Source organism: Falco punctatus (assembly GCF_963210335.1).
Source record: "Falco punctatus genome assembly, chromosome: 6".
Classification (NCBI taxonomy): domain Eukaryota; kingdom Metazoa; phylum Chordata; class Aves; order Falconiformes; family Falconidae; genus Falco; species Falco punctatus.
In genome coordinates, this window is record NC_137585.1 from 34,320,506 (window position 1) to 34,344,198 (window position 23,693).

The 23,693-nt window shown below is 46.3% G+C and overlaps 1 protein-coding gene across 2 annotated transcripts in view; it reads right to left on the reverse strand.

Annotated features, from left to right (window-relative positions):
- The window catches only part of CACNG2 (calcium voltage-gated channel auxiliary subunit gamma 2), a 57,889-nt gene extending 34,441 nt beyond the window's left edge, over positions 1–23,448 (reverse strand). Inside the window, exons 1-2 of one of the 2 annotated variants that reach the window (XM_080392948.1) lie at positions 23,343–23,448; positions 22,654–22,799 (exon numbers count right to left, since the gene is read on the reverse strand). In XM_080392948.1, coding sequence (XP_080249074.1) covers positions 22,654–22,795 — 142 coding nt within the window. In that variant the 5' untranslated portion in view covers positions 22,796–22,799; positions 23,343–23,448. Of the gene's footprint in view, positions 1–22,653 lie in introns of both variants that reach the window. The other variant, XM_080392947.1, reaches the window with a different exon arrangement.
- Between the last annotated feature and the right edge of the window lie 245 nt (positions 23,449–23,693).

Here is a 23,693-nt window from a genome sequence, read left to right on the forward strand (position 1 = left end):
AGACTTGCACCCTGGGGTTGAAGGGAAGGGAGCTGTCAAACAGAGAGTTATGCTGGTAAGAAACTCCCAGACCATGCCAGCTCCATTGCAGCTGGAGGACTGAATGATCAGTGACCTTGAGCAGATATTTCTTTTATGGGGGTAGAGAGCTTCATAAAGAACTTCTTGTCCCTGTGGAATGTGTCCAAGGAGAGATAAGAGATGTATCTAAGGAAAGAATCTACAGCCATCCAAGCAGATGGGAAGTGGTAGCACTGATTGGCTTGACAGACTTGTTTGTATGTGCATGGTGAAGCCTGGAGATGAGCTGCCAGGGATGGCTGAGCGCATTGTCTCCCTGAGGACATCTGGATGGGATCCTTAGGCTGGGATCTCCCTGTGAACTCAATGAAGCATACACCAGTTCCAAACTGGGTTGCCATGCTCAGTAGCTTGTGGAAGAGGAATAGTGTAAAGACAGTCTTGCCACTCTGGACTTTAGAGGTTACTCTGGCGGGGGCTGGGATTTTGACTCCTCTGCTGTAATGAAGGAAATATCCCAGGCAGGAATAGAGTCCTGAGGGGTCATACAAAATAAATCTAACACAGGCATGCTTCAGCTTCTGATGAATGGCGAAAGGAGAGGGGTGAACCGGCTTTCCCTGTTGTTGCCCCATCCTGCCAGTTGCTATTTGACTCTGTACAGCTGCTGATGTATTGCTAGCTCACTGTGTTAAAATCTGCTTGTTAATTCCCCATGGATATAAAAGAGGAGTGAGAGCTCATTTGGGAAAAGGCAGAAAAAGAGGCAGTATGGAAAAGATCTTGGAAGGAAAGCCAAGGACAATCACATATAGTCACAATGCTTTGGCTGGCATGTATATTGAATAATACTTCCGAGTTGCCCATAAAGTCAAGATCCTGGCAGAGAATGGATCTGGATGCTAACTCAGCATTTGTGTCCTATGGAGAGAATACCGTGGGGACTCAGTCCATTTTCCTCATTGAAATGATCAGCTCAAGTGAATTAACTTGGTTTCCACCTCACCCAAGCTAAAGCATTCTCCTTTGAAGTTCTCCATCCTCATTTGTGCTATGTTTCTGCCCTATATATAAAATCCAATGTGTCTCAAAAGCAACTGGAGTAGAAACCGTGGAAGGAACACAGAAGCCTTTTATCCAAAACAGACCTACACAGAAAATGAATCCCGTTTTTGGACACTGTAAAGCTCTCAGCCTAGAGAGGCAGAAGAAGGTAGCACGGCTGGACTGCTGACTACCTCTGCTTGCTGCCCTTGAAAGGGACTGATTCAGAGGACTTTACCTACCCACACTAAAACACTTGGTGAGTTAGAGGAAGGTGATGGTGGAAAACCTTGTCCTGGTGTTACATGAGCACATCGTGTAACTTAAACTGAGGGATCAGTTCAACTCTGTAACTGTGAGCAGGAATAACTGTAGTGAAGCAAAATTATTATGAGAAGGAGTAAGAAGGGGGTTAGGGACTGACTTTTATGTCATATTTCTCAGGGAAAAAATCTCAATGAAAACCACCAGTATTAATGAAAGCCAATTGGAACTTGATAGGAATTATTTTGCTATTTTGTCAGCATTGGTTGGAACACAGGGATTTAGGAAGATTTCCTTTGTAGAAGCACATCTAGGAATGCTATGCTGTCTCCTCTGAGCTGTGAGATGCACAAGCCTTTGGGAATTTGTATTTCTCTCCGTATCTGGTTTTTATTCAGCTTTTCAGATTTTTATGGGAGACCAACAAACCCACTTTACTGGCATGCGTTAACTGGATGAGAACATGTGAGCACAGGCACAAATCCTACCTACGTGCTGTGAAGGAACCAGAAGGATAGAAGGGAAATTCAGGTTGCCAGCTCTAATCACTGCACCTCTTCTAAAAATCACCCCCATCAGCTAAGGAGAGGAGAGCCAGGATGGATGAATAAATACTTTTTCGCAGGGGGATAAACTGGCAAGTCCAAAATGATGGACTTCAAGAAAGTCCTTCTCAAATCATTAAACAGGTCATATCAAAGAAATGACAGATGAGAAAGTGGCCTCTGTTGCCTGCTGTCATGATGGGTCCAGGAACTGGAGTGGGAAGGGGACATGGTAAGTGGGGACCAGCACAGCGTGTAGGGATCACAGAGAAAGGCACATGCTACAGCTGAGACATCTCCTAACTGCATTTGCTGATATTGCACTTGACTGTGACCAGAGCTGCTCATTGCTCTTTCTCAGGAACACACAAACATTCCCTCCCATTTAAAAGGAAGGAGAAGGAAGAGCTTAGCTGCAGGGGAGAATATAAAAATCAGAGAGCGAGTGAGGGAGCAGCGAAGGAAAGAGCAGGTATAGTGCACGTCCGATGATGTCCATCTGTTCCTCATTAACCAGATGTCCCCCACCCACCTCCTGAAGTGCCATTGACTGTATATTGTCAGGACAAGAAGGGGATAACAATGCCACCATGGTGCAGACATTCATACACCAACAGGGGTCCTGCCATGCAGCCATCCCTCCCTCTACTACCCTTCCAGATTGGATGCCAAGTCCCTCTTTTCCATAATCAGCTTTTAAACAGTTACATCCTCATAAAGCTTCTTGCATTATAATTGCCATGTGTTCCATCCCTCTCTGAAAATGGCATTATTTCAGCCCAGTTTACCAGAATCAGACCTTACTTCCTGTAAGTGTGTCACCACTTCCTGCAGGATGTAAATGAGAGAGGAGTGAATCCTTGATTTTAAAAGCGATTTCTGCTTGCCAAACTTCATCATTTTAAGAGTCAGAGAGTCCTTGGATTCACACCTGTATCCAAAGAACAGCAATAGATTTATGGACAATTCAGCCTACTAAAGATTATTCAGAAATGCAGGAAGAGCCATAAATTACTTTGTCTATGTTGTTAGCCAAGGATCATTTATAATAAGAGCCCATCGAGTCATCCTTACTCCAAGGATGATCTGTGCATTGGTCTGTGTGTGGGCATGTCAGCGTGAGAAGACTCTGTCTCATACCCTGAGCTGTATTCACAGCCCGTTCATGGGAAACCTTCCCTTCCCTCCATGTCCCTGATGAAACCAGAGCACTCTGTCCTCTGTCCTCTAAATTATACCTCAGCACGGCTCATAAACTGTGGTATGCAAATGGAGCATCTGCTGAGCTGCAGCCACAGATAACGTAATGCTTCCACCTATTCCCCTTTATAAAAACATGCAGGTTATGCTGTGCACTGGGTCCCTGACTCATGTAACACTTGGAAGACAACCTGTGTCCTGATCTTGTCTTTTTGCTCTGAGCTCCTGCTCCAGGGAACTTGAATGGGTGGAGAAGATCCGGGTGAGCGGGTGGGCAGAACCAGCAGCTCTGAACGCTTGCCAGATGAGCAGCTGAAGGCCCCAATCGCTTGTTGAGATAGATATCTCTACCTCTTTCAAAGTCATTGTACTTATTGAGCCTGCAATGCTACTAGAATAGCACTAGGTTTAAATGCCTCTTCCCTGGGTGCTAGCTGTTGGACAGCTGGTCCTGAGCCTCACGTTGATGTGGGACCTCTGCTTGAATTATGCACTCTCCTTGATGTCACAGTGTTATTACACTGCTGTAGCCATGAGAGTAGCTTCAGTGCGGATGCCTGCTCAGTATTAGGCAGAAGAGTCCTTCATACATCATTAACAGTAGCTGGTCTTTGAACCCTGGTGGGTGATGATTGAGATTGAACATGGGGTGGGGGTATTGCTGAGCCCTATGCATATTACAAAAAGCTGAACAAAGCCAGGTAAGGGTGGAAAGGATTACAGAAAGGCCTAGGCAAAGAACAAAACTGGAAACATCAGCAAGAGGCAGGAGAGAATTGATGGCAGTGAGGGGAGTGGACAGTTTTTGAAAGAAAAAAGCCTAGTTTAGCAAAGGAAATAGCCATGTTCAGAAAAGACAAATTATGAGCTGGCAATCCAAAGGGGTAGAGGGAGCAGTGGGTGGGGACATTGTGTTTGCTTTCTCATGATCTGTGTTTTCTGAGAGACTTTATGTGCCAAGTTCATCTTTATCACATGTATAACATCTAGTGTGCCTGATGAATTAAAGTGTAAACCAGACGGCTCATGCCCTGCGATAGGATTCTGTGAAAGGCTGTGCTTAAGCTACCTGGGGAAGCTGTGTGAGCCTGCAGGGAGAGGCAACTTCAGCAGGGTCAGACTCTCTGGAGTGGATGGTCGATAGAGGCTCCGTGCCCCTCAAACATCCCTGGAGATGCCCAGTCAGGTGTAGTGCTTTTGTCTCTCTTTACACTCCAGAAGCTAAAAGCACATTGGAAATTCAGCAGCTGGACTCTGCAGCAGCAATATGATTAGTGTCCAACAAATGGCTCCCAGCCAGGTTTGTGACAACCTGATCAATCACATTCAGAAAATCCCTTTTTAGCTCCATAGCTGACATTGGAAAAGATCTGGGAACATGTTTGGGAATTGAAGGCACCTGCTGAAAATGAATGAAAAAGAAAAAAACCCACAGAGAAGCAGGTGGAGAAAGACATGGAGGATGGTGAGATGATTCCTTGTGCTGGTGTGTGGAAGAAAGCAAGCAACGTGAGATGCCAAACTGTGTCTTTGCCTGCGTCAAAGGCAACACAGGAGGCTGTGCTGGACTGGCAAGTTAACGTGGATGCATTTCCATGTCTTGCTTTTACGGTAGAAAAACACACCTGAAAATTTCTCCAGGTGAGTTACAACTGACATGGAAAGCCTGAGGAGAAAGCTGGAATTCAGCAAGACATGGAAAGGCATACCCACCGTGACTGTTGTTGCTATTAAACACCATCTGTTGTAGATGTACACAGGAACACAGTGAATGCAGTATTGGAGCCTTCTTACATCAGAAAGGTTAAATGAGACAATCTGCATTTTAGCCTCACACGCATCATCACTGAACATAAGAATCAGTCGTTTACATTCATTTGTAGTAGCTTATCCATATATATATATGGATTTGACCCAATATGTCAACTTCAGGCCTTACTTCCCTGACACTGCTCAAGACTTCAACAGCATGGATTTTCTTTTTCTTTTTTCCCTTGCTGTTTTCTTCTTCTCACTCAAAGCATTGTAGAGTTGGTTTGTTTTTTAATAAAATTCTTTTTAGGTGCCAAGTAAGCCTGCAATTGCAGCAAGAGCAATACCCCAGAGTTCTGTCTTTCCCCTTTGGTTCGAACAACCTCTGAGTATCAAACGGGCTTTGCTTTGGAGAGAAAAAGATAATAATGAATGACTTAAAACAGTTCTGCAGAGGAAAACATGAGTTCAATTTCAATTGCAGAGGGAATAACTTTTTTCCTGGCTCACTCACTGACTCCAATAGAAGACCAGCAAGATCTGATGTGACTCCTGCAGAGACCTTCCATGTTCAAAGAATCTGGGAGCTTGCAAGGAGTACTGCAGAGCTTGAATCAGCTCTAATACATTGCTGATTGCAATCCACGACATTTCCATGGTGCTTTAGGCATCATCTATGTACTTCACACTTGGAAGACAGGCAACACCCTTCTGCAGTGTGATAGGCAGCAGGGCCAGGGAAACAGTGCTCTGGAGGGATGGTGGAGTGATCTGGGTATGGACTTAAGACTTGGCAAAAAGTGAGTTCAGCTCTGCTGCAGTCCTTGTGTATATTTGACTAACCACTTAACCTTCCTGCGCCTGAAATTTTCCACACATAGAACGGGCATGGGAGCATTTTCTTATGCTCCAGGGACACTGGGTGATGAAATGCATCAAGGAGTGAAAAACCATGCACTAGCAGAATGACTTCTGTTGCTGTGAGCAGAGGACAGCAATAGCATGCATTGAAAGCACAAGTTGAAACCTCACCAGCAGCATTATTTTTGCTGATGAAAAATGGGACATTTCCTTCAGTAAATCATCTGATAGTCTTTGTTTACCTGACCAGCGATGGCACTAGTGGGTTGGGAATGTCATCTTGATTGGTACCAGTAAAACTTGCATACCACAATCTGCCACTGTCTATTCTGGAGGTGCCATGTATGTCATGGAAAATAAATCTATTTTGAGAGGTTTAAAAATATTATTGAGACTATTCTTATGCTCCTCTGTAAAAGCAAGCATCAGTTACTACTCAACTAACCAGACAGACCTCACAGGAGGCCATAATGATCTCAAAAAAAAAATTCCTAGAACAGTCTTTCTATGCATAAAAATCAACAATTTAAACTCTTGCTGTGCAAAGCGACTTCCGTAGGGAAGTTGTGGATTTCCAGCTTTCTTAGCGGTATCTGAAACAGGATGGGTGGTGTGGAGGTTAAAGGTGGCTTTGTGCTGTGTCTGTAGTTTTCTGACCATCAGACCAGAAAAGATTGGCTTCGTTTCTGATGCAAGTCAAGAGTACATCAGGGTTGTTCTAACACATACCTGACCAAATCATAACTCAAAAGAAGGTACCAGTGAAGCAGGGGACTCCTGGAACATGATGACTTGTTACTTGCACTGTTCCTCCTTTAGCCACATCCCCTAACTGAGGGGAGGTTTATGCATTTCTTGTCCATGCGGGGGTTTCCCTATAACAGGGAACTTAAACCAGTGATGTGCAGCAATGTTAGCAGAGGACAGGATCTCTTTCTGACTCTATGGAGTCAGGCAGCAATATAATTAACTGATAATAACTGATAATAAAATTATGTCTTTTGTTCTGAAAAAAGAAGTCACTGGCTCAAGACTAGATCTCGCCTGTTTTGGGCCTTGGGCAGGTGTTGTTTTGGAGAGGATAAATCACAAAAGTCACAACATCTGTTTAAACTGATAAATGAGACAAATGCACATTTTCCAGGGAAGAGATACTTCAGTCATGAGAAGGGGCCTTAACCAGGTGCACTAGAAGGCCACGTGTAAACCCTTCTCATCATTTCCCTGATGTGCTCCAGCAGGGCTCCTGGTGAGTTTGAGATGGTATCCGAGGAACCCAGCATGACCCTGCAGAAACCTGTATGACACAGCAATACCTGATATAACCAGTGCAAAATCACCACAACCTAGCATGACCCACAAGATTGACCCTGTGACAACATCTGATTTATTACAAGTGACATGGATTTAATCACTCGCTGGAGAATGCCGAATGATGCAGCAGTGCTGCTCACTGTGGCTCTGCTGAACTGGCACGCTCGGATTGGCTTCAGGAAACCACCCATTGGGTGATTCATCCAATTAAAAAGCAGCCAATCCTCCTAACACTAATGAAATACATCTCTATTTTACTTGTAGCACTTTCTAGCAACCCATTTAGGCTTTTCTGCTGCTCTCATCACCCTAAGGTATGAGCACATCGGAATTGATGGACAGCTAGTTTGCAGCTGAGGTTAAAAGGAAAACCTGGTTTCTAATAGGATAGAATTGAATAATTTCTGTGTTTATAATAAGAATACAATTGTTCAGTCACCTAATGAACTACTATACTGTCTTAGCACACAAGTTGGATGATGTCCCCCACCCCAATAACATTAAGAGAGAACTCTTAAGGACTGTGTGTACTAAGCAAACCCGTGTTAAAACGTTGCAAAATGTGTAAAGTATATCTCAAATATCAGACCATGAGAAAGACACTGTGGTTCTTCTCCACTGGGAGGAAAAGTAAAGACAGCTTCAAGGTGCATAGCAAACTGCCCACTAAGATCGCTAATGTGTTGGCGTATGTCAGCAAGAGCATAGATATAGGGCTACCTTCAAATTCATTCCAGTTGTTTCACCCCAATTAGTAGAAAAAAACCAGCAAAGAATTTTGCTTAAATTCCACCTGAAGACATTCTGTATGTAGGGGAAATCCTGGATGACATAAGTTCAGGGACATGTGAATGTGACAGTAGTTTAAGACTCTTTTCTCCTCCTCTGTCATTGTGGACTGAGTATAATCCAGACATGCTGGAAGATCCAGTCCACATGTGAAGGACAGCCAACAGCATCTGTCATGAACTAGACTGGTTCAATAGTATTGTCTCAATCCTCATAATAGACTTAATTTTTCCTATTAGAGCCTCAGTTTCCCTTACACCTTTAGCATGTCCCTTGGTCTAACATCCATGAGGTCCCAGCTTACTTCCTTCCCTACATGAAAATGAAATCTTTCCTCAGCCGTAGGCTTTATCACAAGTCCCCACTCATTTTGCTGCTGTACAATTAAAACCCAGATTATCCCTCATTCCCTCTCACCATCCTCCTAAGCTAATACCCTGGTGTTATTCTCATAACAGCATGTAGAGATGTGAACTGATCTGCCTCCCTTCTTGTCATCTTCCCTCACATATCCAACTCAGTTCCCAGGGTCTGGTTTTGTACAACTATGAACATTTATTCTTGAAAATTGATCACTGGCCCGGAGGCTAAATGTTTGTTATCCAGAAAAAAAAGGGATGACATTACAATTATTCTTATTTTAGGTCCTGAAAAGGGCAGGAAGTCCTACTACATTAGCAGTGAAAAGAACAAGGGTGGCTCAAGAGGGTCTTGGCAGGTTCATAAAGCCACACAATTTGAAAGCAAAGTCCACATTTGATCACCTATCAACAATTTATCAATAGCTCAGTGATTAAAAACAAAGCTCTTTCACTTCATTAAACACATTCAGTACCGTTTGCTCTACATTCCAAATGGCTGAACTGATGTTCCAATGCAGCCTATTTTTAGTATTTCTGATTAGTTCATTATTTGGGAAAAGCTACTGACTGTGTATCTGTTGCAGAGATCTAATTCTTCATGTGGATCCCAAAGAAGAGCAGGGATTTATCTAGGTCTTAAGAATCTGTTTGGATGTGGGTTCAACCTCTGTCCCTGCTGTGGTGCAGCTCAGAGAAGTGATGGCCATGGAGCTTTCCTCTCCTTGAGTCCTTCCCTTTGTTTTTGTTACAGGGAGGAAGCCATGTAACATATTATACCTTTTTCCAAGAAAACTAAGATCAAGAATGACAGAAAACTAGCAGTCTCAGTGAGAATTGAACAAGATACTCAAAATAAGTGATCTCTTGGGTGTCTGAGTAAATTACCACCTCCAGATCAGATTTTATTTATTTTCAGAGCAAACTATTTCTTTGCTAATAAATCCTGCAGTTTTGTCATGAATCCAATGAATTTTCACTGGTAAGTGACAACCCTAGAGACGGAAGTGGCCATGTATCCCCAGGGCAGATGCCACATGGACAAAACCATTACAGCATTGCCTCTTCAGCAAGCTTCAGCCCTCATGTGAAAGGACAGGATCCGCAGGTCACATGGAGATTAGTCTCTGTGTCCTTCAGCCCTGCCTGCTAAGACTGCAAAAGAGAAATCCAGCTGTGATGGCATCTTCTGGCTCCAGATTTTTCAAGCACTTGGAGACACATCTGGGACCAAGCTTCCTTCCAGAACCCCAGGTAATATGGTACCCCTCCTATTGGAATGGAATGAGATGTGATCGTTCATTCCTTTCAGACCACCTGTGGTTACCAGGTACGGGGAAGACCCCCTCCAATCACATAGGGATGTCCGTATGGGGATACAGGAATTAGATTTGGACTGAGAGCTGAGAAAGGCTCTCACTATAAGTCTCCATGGCACAATGTGATGTGACCTTGCACAGGGCTTGGAAGCAGCACACCTGAGTAAGCGCTGCATCCTGACAGCTCTCAGACACACTGCTAATTTGCCTGTGCAGAGCACCATGCTTGAGTAGCCATTAGGGCTTGAAATACCGAAGCTAGCTTGCTCAGAGTTACTTGGGTATCTCCTTCCAGCACTGCCTGGCACTGGGCAGACGTGCTCTGTTCTGCATTCTGCTCTGCCTGGAGAAGGAGATGAGGTCGGTTATAGGTGTAACTTACTCTTACTGATGTCAAAAGCAACAATGCAGAAACCAGTTCTACATTTTTGCTGCCTTCTGCTTTGCTGCCTTTCATATGTCATTTGTCATCTTAGATTGTCACTTCTTTGATGTAGGGACAACAACTTTTGTGTATGCGCAGCGTCTAGCATAAAGGTGTTTCCACCTTACATGAAACGTTTTGGTGCAGCCCCAATAGTACAACGGCAATAAAAGGTGAAATACTCAGAAACCCTCTGCCAAAGAGTAGCAGCCAGAGAGGAGCATTAAGTTTTGGTCCTCCTGCTTTACCGAAGATAGTCTGGCCAAACCATGGGTTCTCTGCCATGAAAACTGTACCCCAGGCCTCCGGAAGAAAGACTAACTCATGTTCTTACCAGCTGTGAGACCAGCAGAGAGCCTCAGTGTAGGAGGTGGCCATGTCTGCCTTGAGTTGCTTATATAGATAGATTTCTTGGCATCACCAAGTTGGGACAAAAATGTTATACTCCAGCTCCTTTGATGCTTCCTCTCCCCAGCTTTCCTTTATCAGACTTCACTGCATGGAGCTGTGACCACCAGTCACATTTTCCAAGCTGCTGCAGGTCCATCATTTGTTGGTTGGTGTGATTGGTCCTGCCCTGTCTATGTGTGTCTAAACCCTAAACATGGGCTGGAGCAGGAGGGAGGGAGAAAAGGCCTTTAGGGGTAGCAGGTGCTGGCATCAGACAGGTGAAAATCTGTCCCATTCCACAAGGCAGAGAAGAAGGATGAGGAGGTCCGTCTCTCCATCCATCAGCTCCAGCGGATATTCCTTCTTCTCTCAGCAATTCAAGCCTCTTGAGCCTCCGAGTCCCAGGGTTTCTCCTGACTCATCCTTCTCTTTCAGACCTTATTTCTCCACTATCTCCTCCCAGTACTCACACTGCATTCCTATTACCCCTTCTCCATGCCATGCTGTGGCCAGGTTCTGGGTCCCCTTTGCCTAGTGTTTCCTTCTGGCCAGCTGTGCTTTCCTGCTGCCACAGACCCTTCCAGCCCCAGCCATTCCCCTGTTTCCGGCATGCAGAGGTGCTCTGCTCTACAGCTGAGTCAGTCTACTCCCAGAAACAACCTATCCCTTCAGTTTCTGCGGAAGAGCATAAATCCTCCCTGGCCCTAGTGCCTTTACATCCTCACAATGCTCTTTCTCACAGTCTTGCCTTGCTCTGAATGCTTTCCCCCTCGCTGTTCCTGTAAATGTGGGCCAAGCTGTAATGATGCAGCACACAGAAAAAACACCTTTCTCCTGTGATCTTAGGCAGCCCTTGGAATTAATTCCTCGAAAGCCGTTCTTGGCCTTTCTGTGTTATGCTTTTCTGTGAACACATGGACAAAGCGATGATTGAGGAGGGGAAGAATGGAGTGATGATTGGGCAAGAGTGGTGCAATGATTAGGTGGTCACCTGAAATTTAGGAAAATTGTCAATCCCATGCTTTTCCTGTGTGCTGTGCTGCTGTTTGTGCTGCAGTTGACTCGGCAGGGTAGACATATTAGTTTCTCTGTTGCTCCCTTTCCCAACAGCAAAACAGCTGCACTGCTCCGCTCTGCTCTTGGCAGTAGTTTGCTTTGAGACTGTTGAGTACGGTTGCAATGGAGGTGTCTCAGCTAGAGCACACTACAGCGTTCAGCTCCAATTAATCTCCAACACCAAGCCTGTTCACAGCCGCTCTGTTACCCCAAACCCCTGGACTTCATGATAGGTGACTTCTCTGTAGTCCTCCCGATTTCTTCCCAAATTCCCCTCCTGTTGAAATTTTATGTGAATTTTCTCTTCCTTGGGAGGAATACATAGCTCCTACTTTTGAAGACACAAGGGGAGCAGGAGAGATTTAAACAGCTCCTCTCCATGACTGGAAGTTTTCGGGGTCTAGCCCACTGTACAATCCTTCCCAGCCTGGAAGAGATGAAGGAACCTAGCCCTGGTTATTTCTTGAGGGAGCAGCAAACATGTCTCCACTTCTGTTATTTTACAGGTCAACACACAATTTCTCTTTGTGCTGCATACACTGAGATGATAGGGCTCCAGGCAGGCAAATTATTTGAGGAATATCTGGGACAGAAGCTTCTACACCAAACTGTAGCACACACGCACACACCCCATGCCAAAAGCACACACTGCAGAGGTGCCCTGAAGCAGGCTGGAGGGCATAGGAGCCTGGAGATAGCCATTCCTGGGCCTTTTCTCTCCCATCCGCTGCATTTCCATAGTGTGTTTGGGATCTCTGTCTCTCACTCAGTGGTTCCCTCTGGACACCAGCCCATCTTGCTCTCCCCCAAGTACTCTAAACCAACTCTTTCACCCTGCCTACAATGTTCCCACTGTCTGTGGTCAAGTATGAACTCCCAAATGCAGAAAAGCCAACCATCCTGTGGTCATGTCATTCAGTAAAACTTCATAGTTGCTTCAACCTATTCACTGTACTTTATTTTACCTCTCAAGCACCATTCTTTAGTCTCTGAATATTTGATTTCTGTTTCCCTTCCCCCTGTCTTCATGCAGGTTGACATTCTTTTCTCCTCGAGTCCTTTCAGGCGCTGCTGATCTTGAAGTTCCCCAATTACAACCACTTTTCTTGTGATGGTGACACCTTAAGAGACAACAGCAGCTGCCTATAAAGGGCCTCTGCCATCTGTTTCCTCTGCCACTTCTTTGAGACAGTTCTAGCTATATACAGAAAAATATTTATCACCGTTCATTCACTCCCTCACTCAAAAATGAGCAAGAGAAAAATGTTCTTTCATGATTCTGCCACTGCCCTTCAAAAATCCATGACCCTCAGACTAAGGAAAAGGGCAATGCTTGAATCTAAAAGGAAGCAGCAGAAATTCTTGATGATTGATCCCTTGACACCCTGTACTCTGAAGGCAGTTCTGTGGGGCATCTGCCTTTGGAAATGACTCCTCATGGCTGCCTGAAAGGCAAAAGTCAGACCCAGGCCACTTCATCTCAACCACCAAGCTTTCATACCGACTCTGTCTGAAGGGAGATGCACATGTGCATGTGTGCACAGACACACCCATGAAACACACTTAGTTGCCAGTTCTTTTCTGCCACCTCTCCAAAGAGGCTAAATGGGATGGGATCAAGGGGAGTAAGTAGCTCCTACCCAGGAAGACTATGGGCTAGAAATGTAAAGGGAAGAGAAGAAACATCATCAGGGGTGAGGGCTAGGGGAGAAAATGGCAGACATGAGAGATGATGTGCAGAAAAAGGTAAGAAAAGAAGCAATGAATTCTGAAAGGGTATGATGGAGGAAATGGAGAAAAATTGAAATCAAGAATGAAAAGAAAAAATGAAATTAAGAAATAAAAGTATGAGGCAACCTCTTCAGGAGGAAATAAAGCTCCAGGAACAGGCTCTTAGAAATTTACTGGTTACAATGGACAGGTCACAGTAAGGTTGCAGGAGGCAGCAAATAGGGCTGGATCAAAAGTCATTTGATTGACAGTGCTTGGTTTATGATACTGAATGAGCCTGACCATAAACCTGGAGAATATTCAGTGTTCAATTGTGATCCATTGCACTGCAGCCACACTGGTGGTATAAACAAGACCTGAAGAAAGGAGTTCTCTGAGCGATAGCAAATTTAAGAATGAAATGTAGTTATGAAGCAGTGGGAGGAGAAAAAGAAAACAGACACTAAAAAAAAAAATCATGTTCAGGAGGAGAATGAAAACTGAGAAATAGGAAGAGAAAAATCAGAAAGGGATAGAAAATCCAGGGGACGGAGGTGGATAGTGTTATTCTTTATTTGACAGAATGTATACTTTATACAACAAGCTAAATCGGAAATTTATAGTTGTTTGCTTCTAGCAAAAACACACATCAGAGAAATTCCTACCCATGGATAGCATGGTTCTGCCTTCTCAAGTTTTTGTATACCATCCTCATTTTCTGTTTTTCACAGCTAGCAGGTAGGAGTATATGCTCTGGGGGAATAGGAGGTGTAGGATAAAGTCCATATGCTTCTCTGGGGAGTTATAGATTTGATAGGAAGCTAGTATAAAAACTTCAGCAGCCTGTGCCACAGAAACAGAACTGGATTTCACCTATCCTGCAGGGCTTGGTATGAAAACTCTGATGGTGTAGTTTGGAATTTTATGGGAGAGCTTTTCTGTGAGACCAAGAGGATAAACGGAGCTGGGAGACAGAAAGCTGTCAGAAAATAAAAAATATTCAATGAAAGACAGAAATGCAGAAAGAAGAAAAAGAGAAAGATGAATACCGGGGGTTCATGATCACCTCTGCCATTTTACACGCTCACCGATCCAGGGTGAGGAGCCTGTAAGAGGATTTTTGCCCCACAGGGAGGGCAGCCAGGTTGAATTTTTCTAATGAGGGTGAAAGATGATGAAAATGGAAGTAGTTAAAGAAGGAACTGCTGGACTGGATGAACAGCTGGCAAAAATAAATGCAGAATCTCATTAACTTTGGGGCTGTTGCCCCACACTGGAAGTGAATTTAGCCCCTGGTTTGTTGGGTATGGCACTGGCAAAGTGGAGACACACGGTGGCTTTGGGGACATGGTTGTTTAAAGCATGCACAGCCCTTCCTCAGCCTCATTCTCCCCTTGTCTGCACCGACAGCGTAAGCAGCATGGCTCCATCCGAGTCAGTGAGGCTGCATTAGTGCAAACAAGGGGAGAATTGGGCCTTCATTTCTTGTGCATAGAAACACTACGGTATTGTACGTCATCAGATGCCAGTTCAGTAATCACTTCCACAGATACAAGAGGAAAGAGACAACCTTGTTTCTAATTTAGTCATGATAACATCAAAGAGACCCAAAGCCTATTGCTTTCTGGGAAGCAGGGACTTCAAAATAATAATTCTTTGCACATATATAGCCCCTTCATCGCTAAGTACTTACTTTACACCCTGGGATGTGAAGAAGAAGGACTCCACTTAATTCCATATGCTCTTAATTGCTCTCTATCTCAGATCCTTCCTAGCAAAATATGATAGAAATACCTAAACTCACTGGTAGTTTGTCAAATTAGGGCAGTCATTGATACCAGCAGAAACACAGGCCTAGTTTGCATCTTACATTGCATCTGCATAGCATAGCATCTAGAAACAAAAGAAATGCCAGACTAAGTAAATCTGAGCTCTGTTTAATCCCTGACAAATGTTTCAGGGAAGAGGCAACAACCACATGGCAGTCAGATAGGGGATAGACTGCCCTTGTGAAATGTTATCCTAGTTTTTTATGGCGACTGGCTTAATTGCTGAATTACAAAACACCCAAAATGCTGTTCACATCCATTAGGAGGACGCTTAATTTTCGTGAACTCTGTCGTAAATGCTCACTTGCTTGCTAAATGTTGTTAAAATCTTGGCCATGGGAGCTCCAGTGGCAATGAGTTCCACAGCCCTGATACACATCTAATGAGAAAGCTTTAGCTGGGTCTCCAGTGACTCACGTCAGGTCCTCTTGTCTGTGTGTTACAAAATGGGGAAATCAAGAGCTACTGATCCATCTTCTCTAGCCCATTCATTATTCAATACAATCCAATCATTTTCCTTTTCATTCACCTTCTTTTCCAGGCAAGCACATCTAATCTTGCAGGCTGCCTTCATACACACGGCCTTTCCTACTCCTCCTCATCCCTGTCCCCTTTTTATGAGCCCTCTTCTGACTTTGCAGCCCCACCACCTTGGATGGCCCTTGCTCCTCAACTCTCTGTGTCCCCCCACTCTAATCCTTATGCCTGGGGACTTGCTGGTGGTGGGTTTTCTGTCTACAGCCATGTGCTGCACTGGGCCACTAGCAGCAATATCCCTGTTTCTGGCATTCAGTGAGCTGCCATGGTTCATGCAGAGCCCTGCACGGTACACAGTCCCCCTTTTCCCACCAGCCAGCAGTACCCTCTGAGCTGACTCACTGAGGTTCATTCAGCTGATCATCACGATCCACTGGGCCTGGAGACCCCAGCCCCATTCACCTCACCCCCTCAGGAGCTCCTGAGAATCTGAGAGAAAATCATCCCCCTGTAAACAGTTTGAAAAGGATGGCTGCTTGCTGAGACACTTCTTCCTGACAACCAGAGATCCTTCACTGTAGTGCACAACAACTGCCCTAGGGTTATGGCTACAGAGACCCTTATTTTCCATTTGGATCCTGGCCTGATCCATGTCTGAGGGTTGCCAGGGAGGGTATTTAGGGCTGCCACGAGCTCCTTCCAGCCCAGTTGCTGGCTGCATGCAGATGAGCCAGCTCATCAGCTGAGCTGCCAGTGAGCCCTCCGGCCATGGGAGGTTGGAGGCAGCAAAGTGGAGAGATGTTGGCTTGACCACGGGCAACAAGCAATGAGGGGAACGGAAGGAGGGGCTTGGGTCTCACCCCCCTCAGAAGCAGCCAGGCTGCCCTGGGGGCAAGAGAAGACAGTGACAGCAACTGGTGTCATACGTTGCTTCAAGGAAGGGGGACACTGGCCGGAGACAGGAGGAGAGGGAGAGCCACAGAGGGGTTGGAAAAGAGTTGCTTTAGAGCATAAAGGCAACACAGCTCCAAAGCAATAGGGTCCTTCAGCTGGCGGGAATGACTGTTCGTGAGATGGGGGAAAGCCAGGGGGAGTGACTGTGTGTGAGACAGGGGAAAGCCGGGGGAAATGATGGCAGAGAGGAGGAGAAAGAGGACAGAGAGATGAGATGGCGGGAGCAAAGGAGACAGAGGAGAGCAAGGACAAGATAATGTAACAGAAGAAAGAGCAAGGGGGGATGGGCTTCAGGGAACTTGGAGAGAAACAGGGAGAAATAATGAAGGAGAAGCTGCATTTGAGAGAAAGCAGAGAAGAGACATGAAGATGAAAGAGAAAAATAAAGAGGAAAAACAGTGGAGAGAAAAAAGAACATGCCCTGTTCTTTTGGATGGATAGAATGAGTCAAAGATGGAGGGCAAGAAAATAGCTGGGGATACAGGCAAGGGGAAAATAACTTTTAGGTGTATTGTATTTACAACACGGTCTGCGTATGCCTGACCCGTTCTGCGCTCTGTTTCCCCTGTTGGGCAGCTGTCACCCTGTGATGGGGTCTGTGCGGGGAGGAGATGGGGTGAGAGCCCCGCTGCTAACCTATTCCCCAGGCAGCAGCCCCCTTCCCTCCCTGGGAGCCCCCTGCAAGGGGGAAGGTTTCGTGCCCGTGGAAGGCAGCAGCACATCCCCTGTCAGGGAGTGCAATATGGAAGGGAGAAGCAGCGCAGAATGGAGCATCGAGGGCTCCCCCTGGGATAAACCGGGTATGCTTGATTGGGAATCTGCTCTTAAAACAGGGGCAGGGGGCAGAGCCATCTGAGAGCCTGAAATGTTCCCTGCTCCCCCCGGCAACCTCCTCGACACTGCTCTGGAATTAAATAAATAAGGAGATTCTGCTGTCAAACCTCAGCGGTCCTCCTCCCCCAGAACTCTTGCTTAGATTGTACCAAACCACAGCGAAGTGAGACAGGGGCTCAGTGGGCTGCGTGGGGAAAGGGATGGGTTAAAGAGAAAACATTGGATAGGAATAGCTCCTGGTCTCCCTGGCAAAGAGACATTTGTTCTATCTCTGTGTAATTTCTTTATACATTACTGCTGCCACACTGCATCTCCATGTCCCTCCCACTGCATTTCGCTCTCACTCTCTTCAGCAAGGCAATTTCTGGTGCATTTCAGGACAATATTAACCCATTCCTATTTCACTGTCAGTAGGAAGATTTATAATTTAAAAGCAATTTGAAAATCGGTGCTAGCAACTCAGTGAGGAGGAACGGCATTTGCCTGTGAAATCTTACAACGGAACTGAGCTTTCTGGTCTCAGCCTCTCAAATCTCTGCCTTCTCAGTGTCTTACAGTCCAGGTGTGAATTTGAGCTGAGAGGAGAACCAAATCCACCCAAGTCTGTGACCCTGAGTTATTCTCCCTCACCATCCACCACCCCACTTTTAAAGATCCTTTGTCTTCCTCTTCATCCAAGGCCCGTCCAGCTCTGCAGCCTCCTTCTTCCCGGCAGATGCAACACCAGCAGCAATCAGCTGTGTGCCGGGACATTGCCTCCTGCTGCATCTCAGGGCTGTGCTAGGCTGCTCCTGGTCCTGAACCGCGAAGACATGCAGACCCTGACATAACCTACTGCTACTTTAATTCTGTGTTCAGAAAAGCCCCTGGATTAGGACAGCAAGAGTCAGGGGAATGGACCCCAGTAGATTTGTGGATCCTCGGAAACAGGACGGCAGGCAATTTTGCAGCACAAAACTAGGGACACTGACAGGAATGAAGGGTAAAAGAAAAGAAACTGGGAAAGGTAAGAGAGAAGTTAAGGAAAAAAACACTTATAAGATGAGTGTGAAAGGAAAGGTGGCCCAGGAGCAAACAGCAGTGGGATAAGGCAGGGCAAGGAAGCAACGCAGCGCCAGAATTGTCTGGCAGAAGCTTGTCCACTGCCTGTGCCCTGCCTCACTTTGCTGTCAGCTTTTCATTTTTGCAAACACTGGAACTACACTTAACTCTCATGCACTGTTCAGATATAACAAGCTGGAAAGGGAACAGATCAGCTCATTAATTTTCCTTGGGAAGGGTCTCTAGGCAGGAATTATTTTCTGCACCAACATCCGTTCAATTACTTGCCTTCACACCCGTCAGATCTACAGGGATGTCTAACCCCATGTGCATCACTCATGCCTGCCTGCCCTGGACTCTTCTCTCCCTCCTTCTCAGTATAAAAGCCTCCCAGACCTATCCCTTTCCTAATAATAATGACAACATGACAAAACCAATAACCTACAGATATAAAATACATTTCATTTGCTTGCTTCATAAGACCTTGATAAGACATCGTTGCTCACTTTTTGAGATTCTGTAGGAGATATACAGGAGCTAATGAAAGAATTAGACAAGGCGTCACTCACAATAAAAAGTGGTTTTAAAGCATTTGGTGCCAAGAAGGAATTAGGCTGGAAGATCTGCAGCCATTTCAAAGTTGTAAGAGGTGTAGTATCCATGTGTGGCATGAGCTTGCAGATCTCAGTTGCTTGGTGCACATGTGTGTTTTCTGCCTACACAGTTAAAGAGCTGAGAAAGGCCATTTTTCTTCAAGGGCAAAGATTTTTGAATGGACTGGGGACATGTTTGGGCAACCCCGAAGTCTGAAAAAGAATTATCTCAAGGAAAATTAGGAAAAAAATCAGACGTGTGATCTGCAGTAATGTGAACTGACATCACCTTTCTGCTTTAGCCTTACCATGGAGCAGGGGCTCATTGTAGGACACAAGAACGGGGGGAAAGAAATCCTGATAGAAGAGGAATACCCCACTTCTCTTTGGAGCAGTACAAAGATCTGAAAATGCTGACTGAAAGTCTGCAGTGGGGAACAGAATGACTGAAAATAAGGGAACCTGAAAATTGGAAGCCTGGGGACCAAATTCTCCAAGAAGAACAACTTGCAATTCTGACCACAGTGTATCTGTGTGTACAGCCTGAGACCAAGTCCCCACATCCATTTTTGCTACTGGATATCTTGGCCAAGAAGCAAAAAGACAGTTTAGCACAAAACAAGAACACGAGAAGTCCACCATCTCTGACAGTCTACAGCATTGACTAATGCCAGCATTCCTCCACATCCCCAGAAATGAAGGCAACCTCATCAGAGGCTTCGTACCAGTAGCAGGAGGCAGTTTGGGCTCCTTCTTTGATTATTTCTTGTTACAAAGCCTCCTGCCCTCCACTGCCTCCCCCCACCCTATAGACTGCCCTGACACCCACCTCAGGCAGTAGAAACAAGTCTGTCCCACACCCTGTCAGGTGCCTTTGCCACACCTTGGGCAGGGTGTGAGCACAGTCCAAGGATTTTGCCCTTTTTACAGCCTCCTAGGACCAAGCCCTTTCCTCCACAAATCTCCCACTCTCCATATCATGGGGCAAAGGAGCCTTTGCTGCACGTTTCTCCCTCCTGCTCACCAGCAGGAAGCTTTCAGCACAGAGACTGAGTCAACCAGGGACACCTTTCTGATTCCTTCTGCCGAGAAAGAAAATAACCCCTGCTAGGTTATCAGACATGACAGTAGGAGGCCTGCTGTTCAGGGGCTGTTGGGGATATTTGGCTGCGCTGTCCTGGGAGCAAGAGAGAGCCAGTCACCAGCCCATGCAGGTCGTGGGGCTGAGGGAAGCCAAGCAGAGGCATCCCGGCAGTGGCGGTGCCAGACCTGTGCCGTGCCACCCCACGAGGCAAACCCATGCCTGGGTCCTGCTCGGCATGTGGCCATAGGGCTGGTTTTGCCTGCTGCTGAGATGCTCTTGCTACTGAGCCTTTATCCAAGTTGTGGTGCAACCTGTGTCCTCAGGCTAGAGACTCGGCACTGGGCTCCACTCCTGTGTGGTGCATTGCACCCTCCTGCCCCGCTCACCAGTTCTGCCCGGTGTCCAGGGGATGGAGAAATTGGCCAGCCCAACTCTCACACGACTGGGGCAAGTGGGAGCACCCTGCCAGGGCCATGCAGCTTGCGCTCGGGCTGCATTTCACACCCCTTGTGCAGGGCTGTGTTTTGAGCACACTGGAGAGCATCAGCGGGGAGGGCAGGGGGCTAGGCTGGCAGCACAGCACTGGGGGGGCTGGGGGCACCTCAGAGCTTTTAATTGGAAGCATCCTGGCACATTCCTTGGCCGTGCGAGCCACTTCTCCACAGTGCCTGTGGGGTCCTGTCAGATGTAAAGGAGAAGGAGCCCCAAGCTCCTCCAATCTGACAAACCTCACCCGCCTCTTCCTCCTCCCCCTCAGACCGAGTCCCTCTGGGTACGGCTCTGTGGGCAGATAGACATGATCTGAATTCACTGCCTCTCCTGGCTGGGGTCCTCACACCTCCTGTCTCCACCCCAGCCTCCCTCCGCCCTCCAGCTTGGGGACACGGCTCAGGAAGGGAGTTCTTCCCTGCAGCCTCCCTTCCCCGCATGGCTTTGCATTTGGGCTTTTTTTTTTTTTTTCCTCTCCTTCCCTCTCTCATTAATTTTTAATTAAGGAGATGTCTCCTTCCCTGGTTGTAATGAATAGCTGTGTGAAAGGCTTTTCATTTTTTATTAATATATACCTCTATATATTTATCTATTCAGAGGAAATGTGTGCGTGTGTGTGAGCGAGTGTGTTTAAAACATCCCCCATTAATTTACTGCTATTGATTTTCTGGCGTGGAGACAGCATATAGTATTCAGCATAGAGCTCCTCTGCAGGATATGTTAAAAGGCAGCAGTTTGGGTTGACAAAGGGCACTAAATGCAGTATGCGTCAAATAGACCATCGCTCAATGAAGTCACTTAGCTATTCAAAACATGTCCAGCCATCACTCAACCGTTTGCACCAAGAATGGGGGGGAAATTCGCGCTTCTTCCCGGACACAACCATTTCCAAACAGCAGCTTTAGCTTGCTTTGGTGAGAGACATCAGTACATACATAGTTTATTCCCCCCTCCCCCCTGTCTTCTATCTCCCAGTGCCGGTCTTAGAAAATCAGTTCTGCGGTACCCACTCCCCGTTCTCTCCCATCTGGGAGCTCCAGGCACACCCAGCTCTGGTGGACACTGACAGATACAGACGTTATCCCTGGATGTCCATAAACCCCCGGCAGCCCACCCTCCAGCTGGGAGCTGATTCATAAACAGGGCTTTTACAATGGGCTGTAATGTGCGCTCCTGTGCTCTCACTCTCCTCGCTACGTGTGTAACATAAACCACGCATTTACATCGGTTGCCCCTGTCCCTCCAGCGCAGGCTGAAGACCACCTCCCCAGCCCACATGCACGCCAATCGCAGTACTGAGCAACACATATTTAAAAGCGAATCACTGGCCCCTCTTTTCTTTCCCCCTCCCTTAGGAACGTCTGATTCCAGAAGTTGGCTGCAGCGGTGTCTCTTCTGCCATCAGACATGTCACTGAGTTGCTGTTCAGTTTCACCACATCAGACTTAGGCTGATTTTTCCATTCAGAGACTTGTTTATTTTTAGCCTCTACCATAAATCTTAAAAAAAAAAGAAAAAAAAAAAAAAAGCCCCAAACAAAAACCCACCCCCCCAACAACAAGCAGACAGGGGAAAAATCCCAGCCCCAAACCAAAACAATCAGCCACCGACTAGACCCCCCTGCACCCAGCCCAGAGAGATGTGGTTGCTTATAGACATTACGAAATGCTCTGAACTCTGCTCGAGATGACTGGAATTGTTAGATTTAGCGTATGAGGCATTTTGGACATAACAGGGTTGCTTCCCTTTCTCTCTTTTTCCCTCCTAAAGCGAAGTAATAATTGCATCCAAAACGCTTTGCAGTCACCCCCTCCCCACCTCACTCCTCACTCCCAGTCTTGTCTTTGCAAATAAGCCGTTTGCAAAGAGAGCAATTATTTCACTCTCTGGTTGCAGCCAGAGCACAGCAATAATACAGCATTTTGGCATTGCTTTCCCAGGCAATACAAACAAGCTGAAGACAGGCAGACCTCACGGCTGCTTTTTGAAAGGGTCTCTCAGTGTTTTTGTCACACACACATCATTCCAGTTAGAGGGGGGAAGTGAATTTTTGGGGAAGGAGTGTAGGGGGGGGGTGTGGGGAAGAGGAAGGGAGAAGGGAACAGAGAAGAGAATGTTTTGCCTGCCTTCTTGCCTCTGTGCCCTAAGTAACTGAGCCCACCACTCTCGATCCACGGTGAAGGGAATGAAGTGAGAAAATGGTGGAATGTGGAGGGATTTATTTGGGGGGGTGGGGAGGTGGGGTAGAGACGTGGGGTGGTGGGAGAGGAAAGGGGGTGTGTGTGGAGATCCAGAATCAAATACCTTCCAGGCAGCAGGTTCTCCATAATCCAGAATGGGTCATGACTTCCTCGTTCTTTTTGCTGGTTTCGTTCTCACTGACAGTTTTAGTCTTGCAAACCCCTCTGGAGTAAAGCCAGTAGTCGGTCCCCACAGCTATGGTCATCAGGCTGAAGGCAGCGAAAGCACCAACGGTGGTTAAAAGCATCTGAACACCTCTGTCAAAGAGCCCCATAATTCTTCATTATACAAATACCCAACCGCCTTCTGATTCTTGGGGTGTGTGTGTTTAATAAAATAAAAGAATAATAATTCCGACTAATAATATAATGGGTATATATAGAGAGATAGATATCAAAAAAGGGAGGTAAGAAAGCCCACGGAAAAGAGTGTAAATTAGAAAGACCACACGGGAAAAGGCTTGCCTTTTAAATCGGAAACGTTCTGGTTGAAATATAAAAAAAGGAAAAAGGAAAAAGAAAAAAAAAGAGAGAGAAAAGAACCAAGAAAAACCAAACAAATAAAGAGAGAACCCCCCCCAAAATGAGACGCCTTAATCCCTTTTTCTAAAATTCTGGTCTCCAGTTTCCATATGTAATGGCTAATTTGGAGATGGCTTCCACAGTGAACAGGGGAGCAGCAGCAGCATCCTCAACACAATCTCTCATTATCTGGACCTAGACAGTTAGAGACTGTAAGAGCAGAGATGCAACCTTCAGTCTTCTTGCTTAGCTCTGCAGCCTGCGCCATGAAAATCCTTTTCCTTCCCAGTTATCTTCCTTGGGTTTTTATTTTTTTTTTCCCGGCAGCGGCAGTTGCTCCAATCCTCTCTCACTTTTTCTCGCTCGCTTCTCCTTCCTTTCGCTCGCTCCTACCACCAAGCCAGACTGCCCAGTATACTGTAAGCCCTTGATTTCAGCTGAACAGGTGCCGAGGTCTTGCCTCCCATGGCTTTTCCACACAGCCGCGGCGCTCGCTCCCGGCGGAGGTGGGCGAGGAGAGAGGGGGGCTTCTGGGGGTGGGGGGAGGAGGGGGACGGGCGCGGCGCCCCTCCCGGGCGGGGG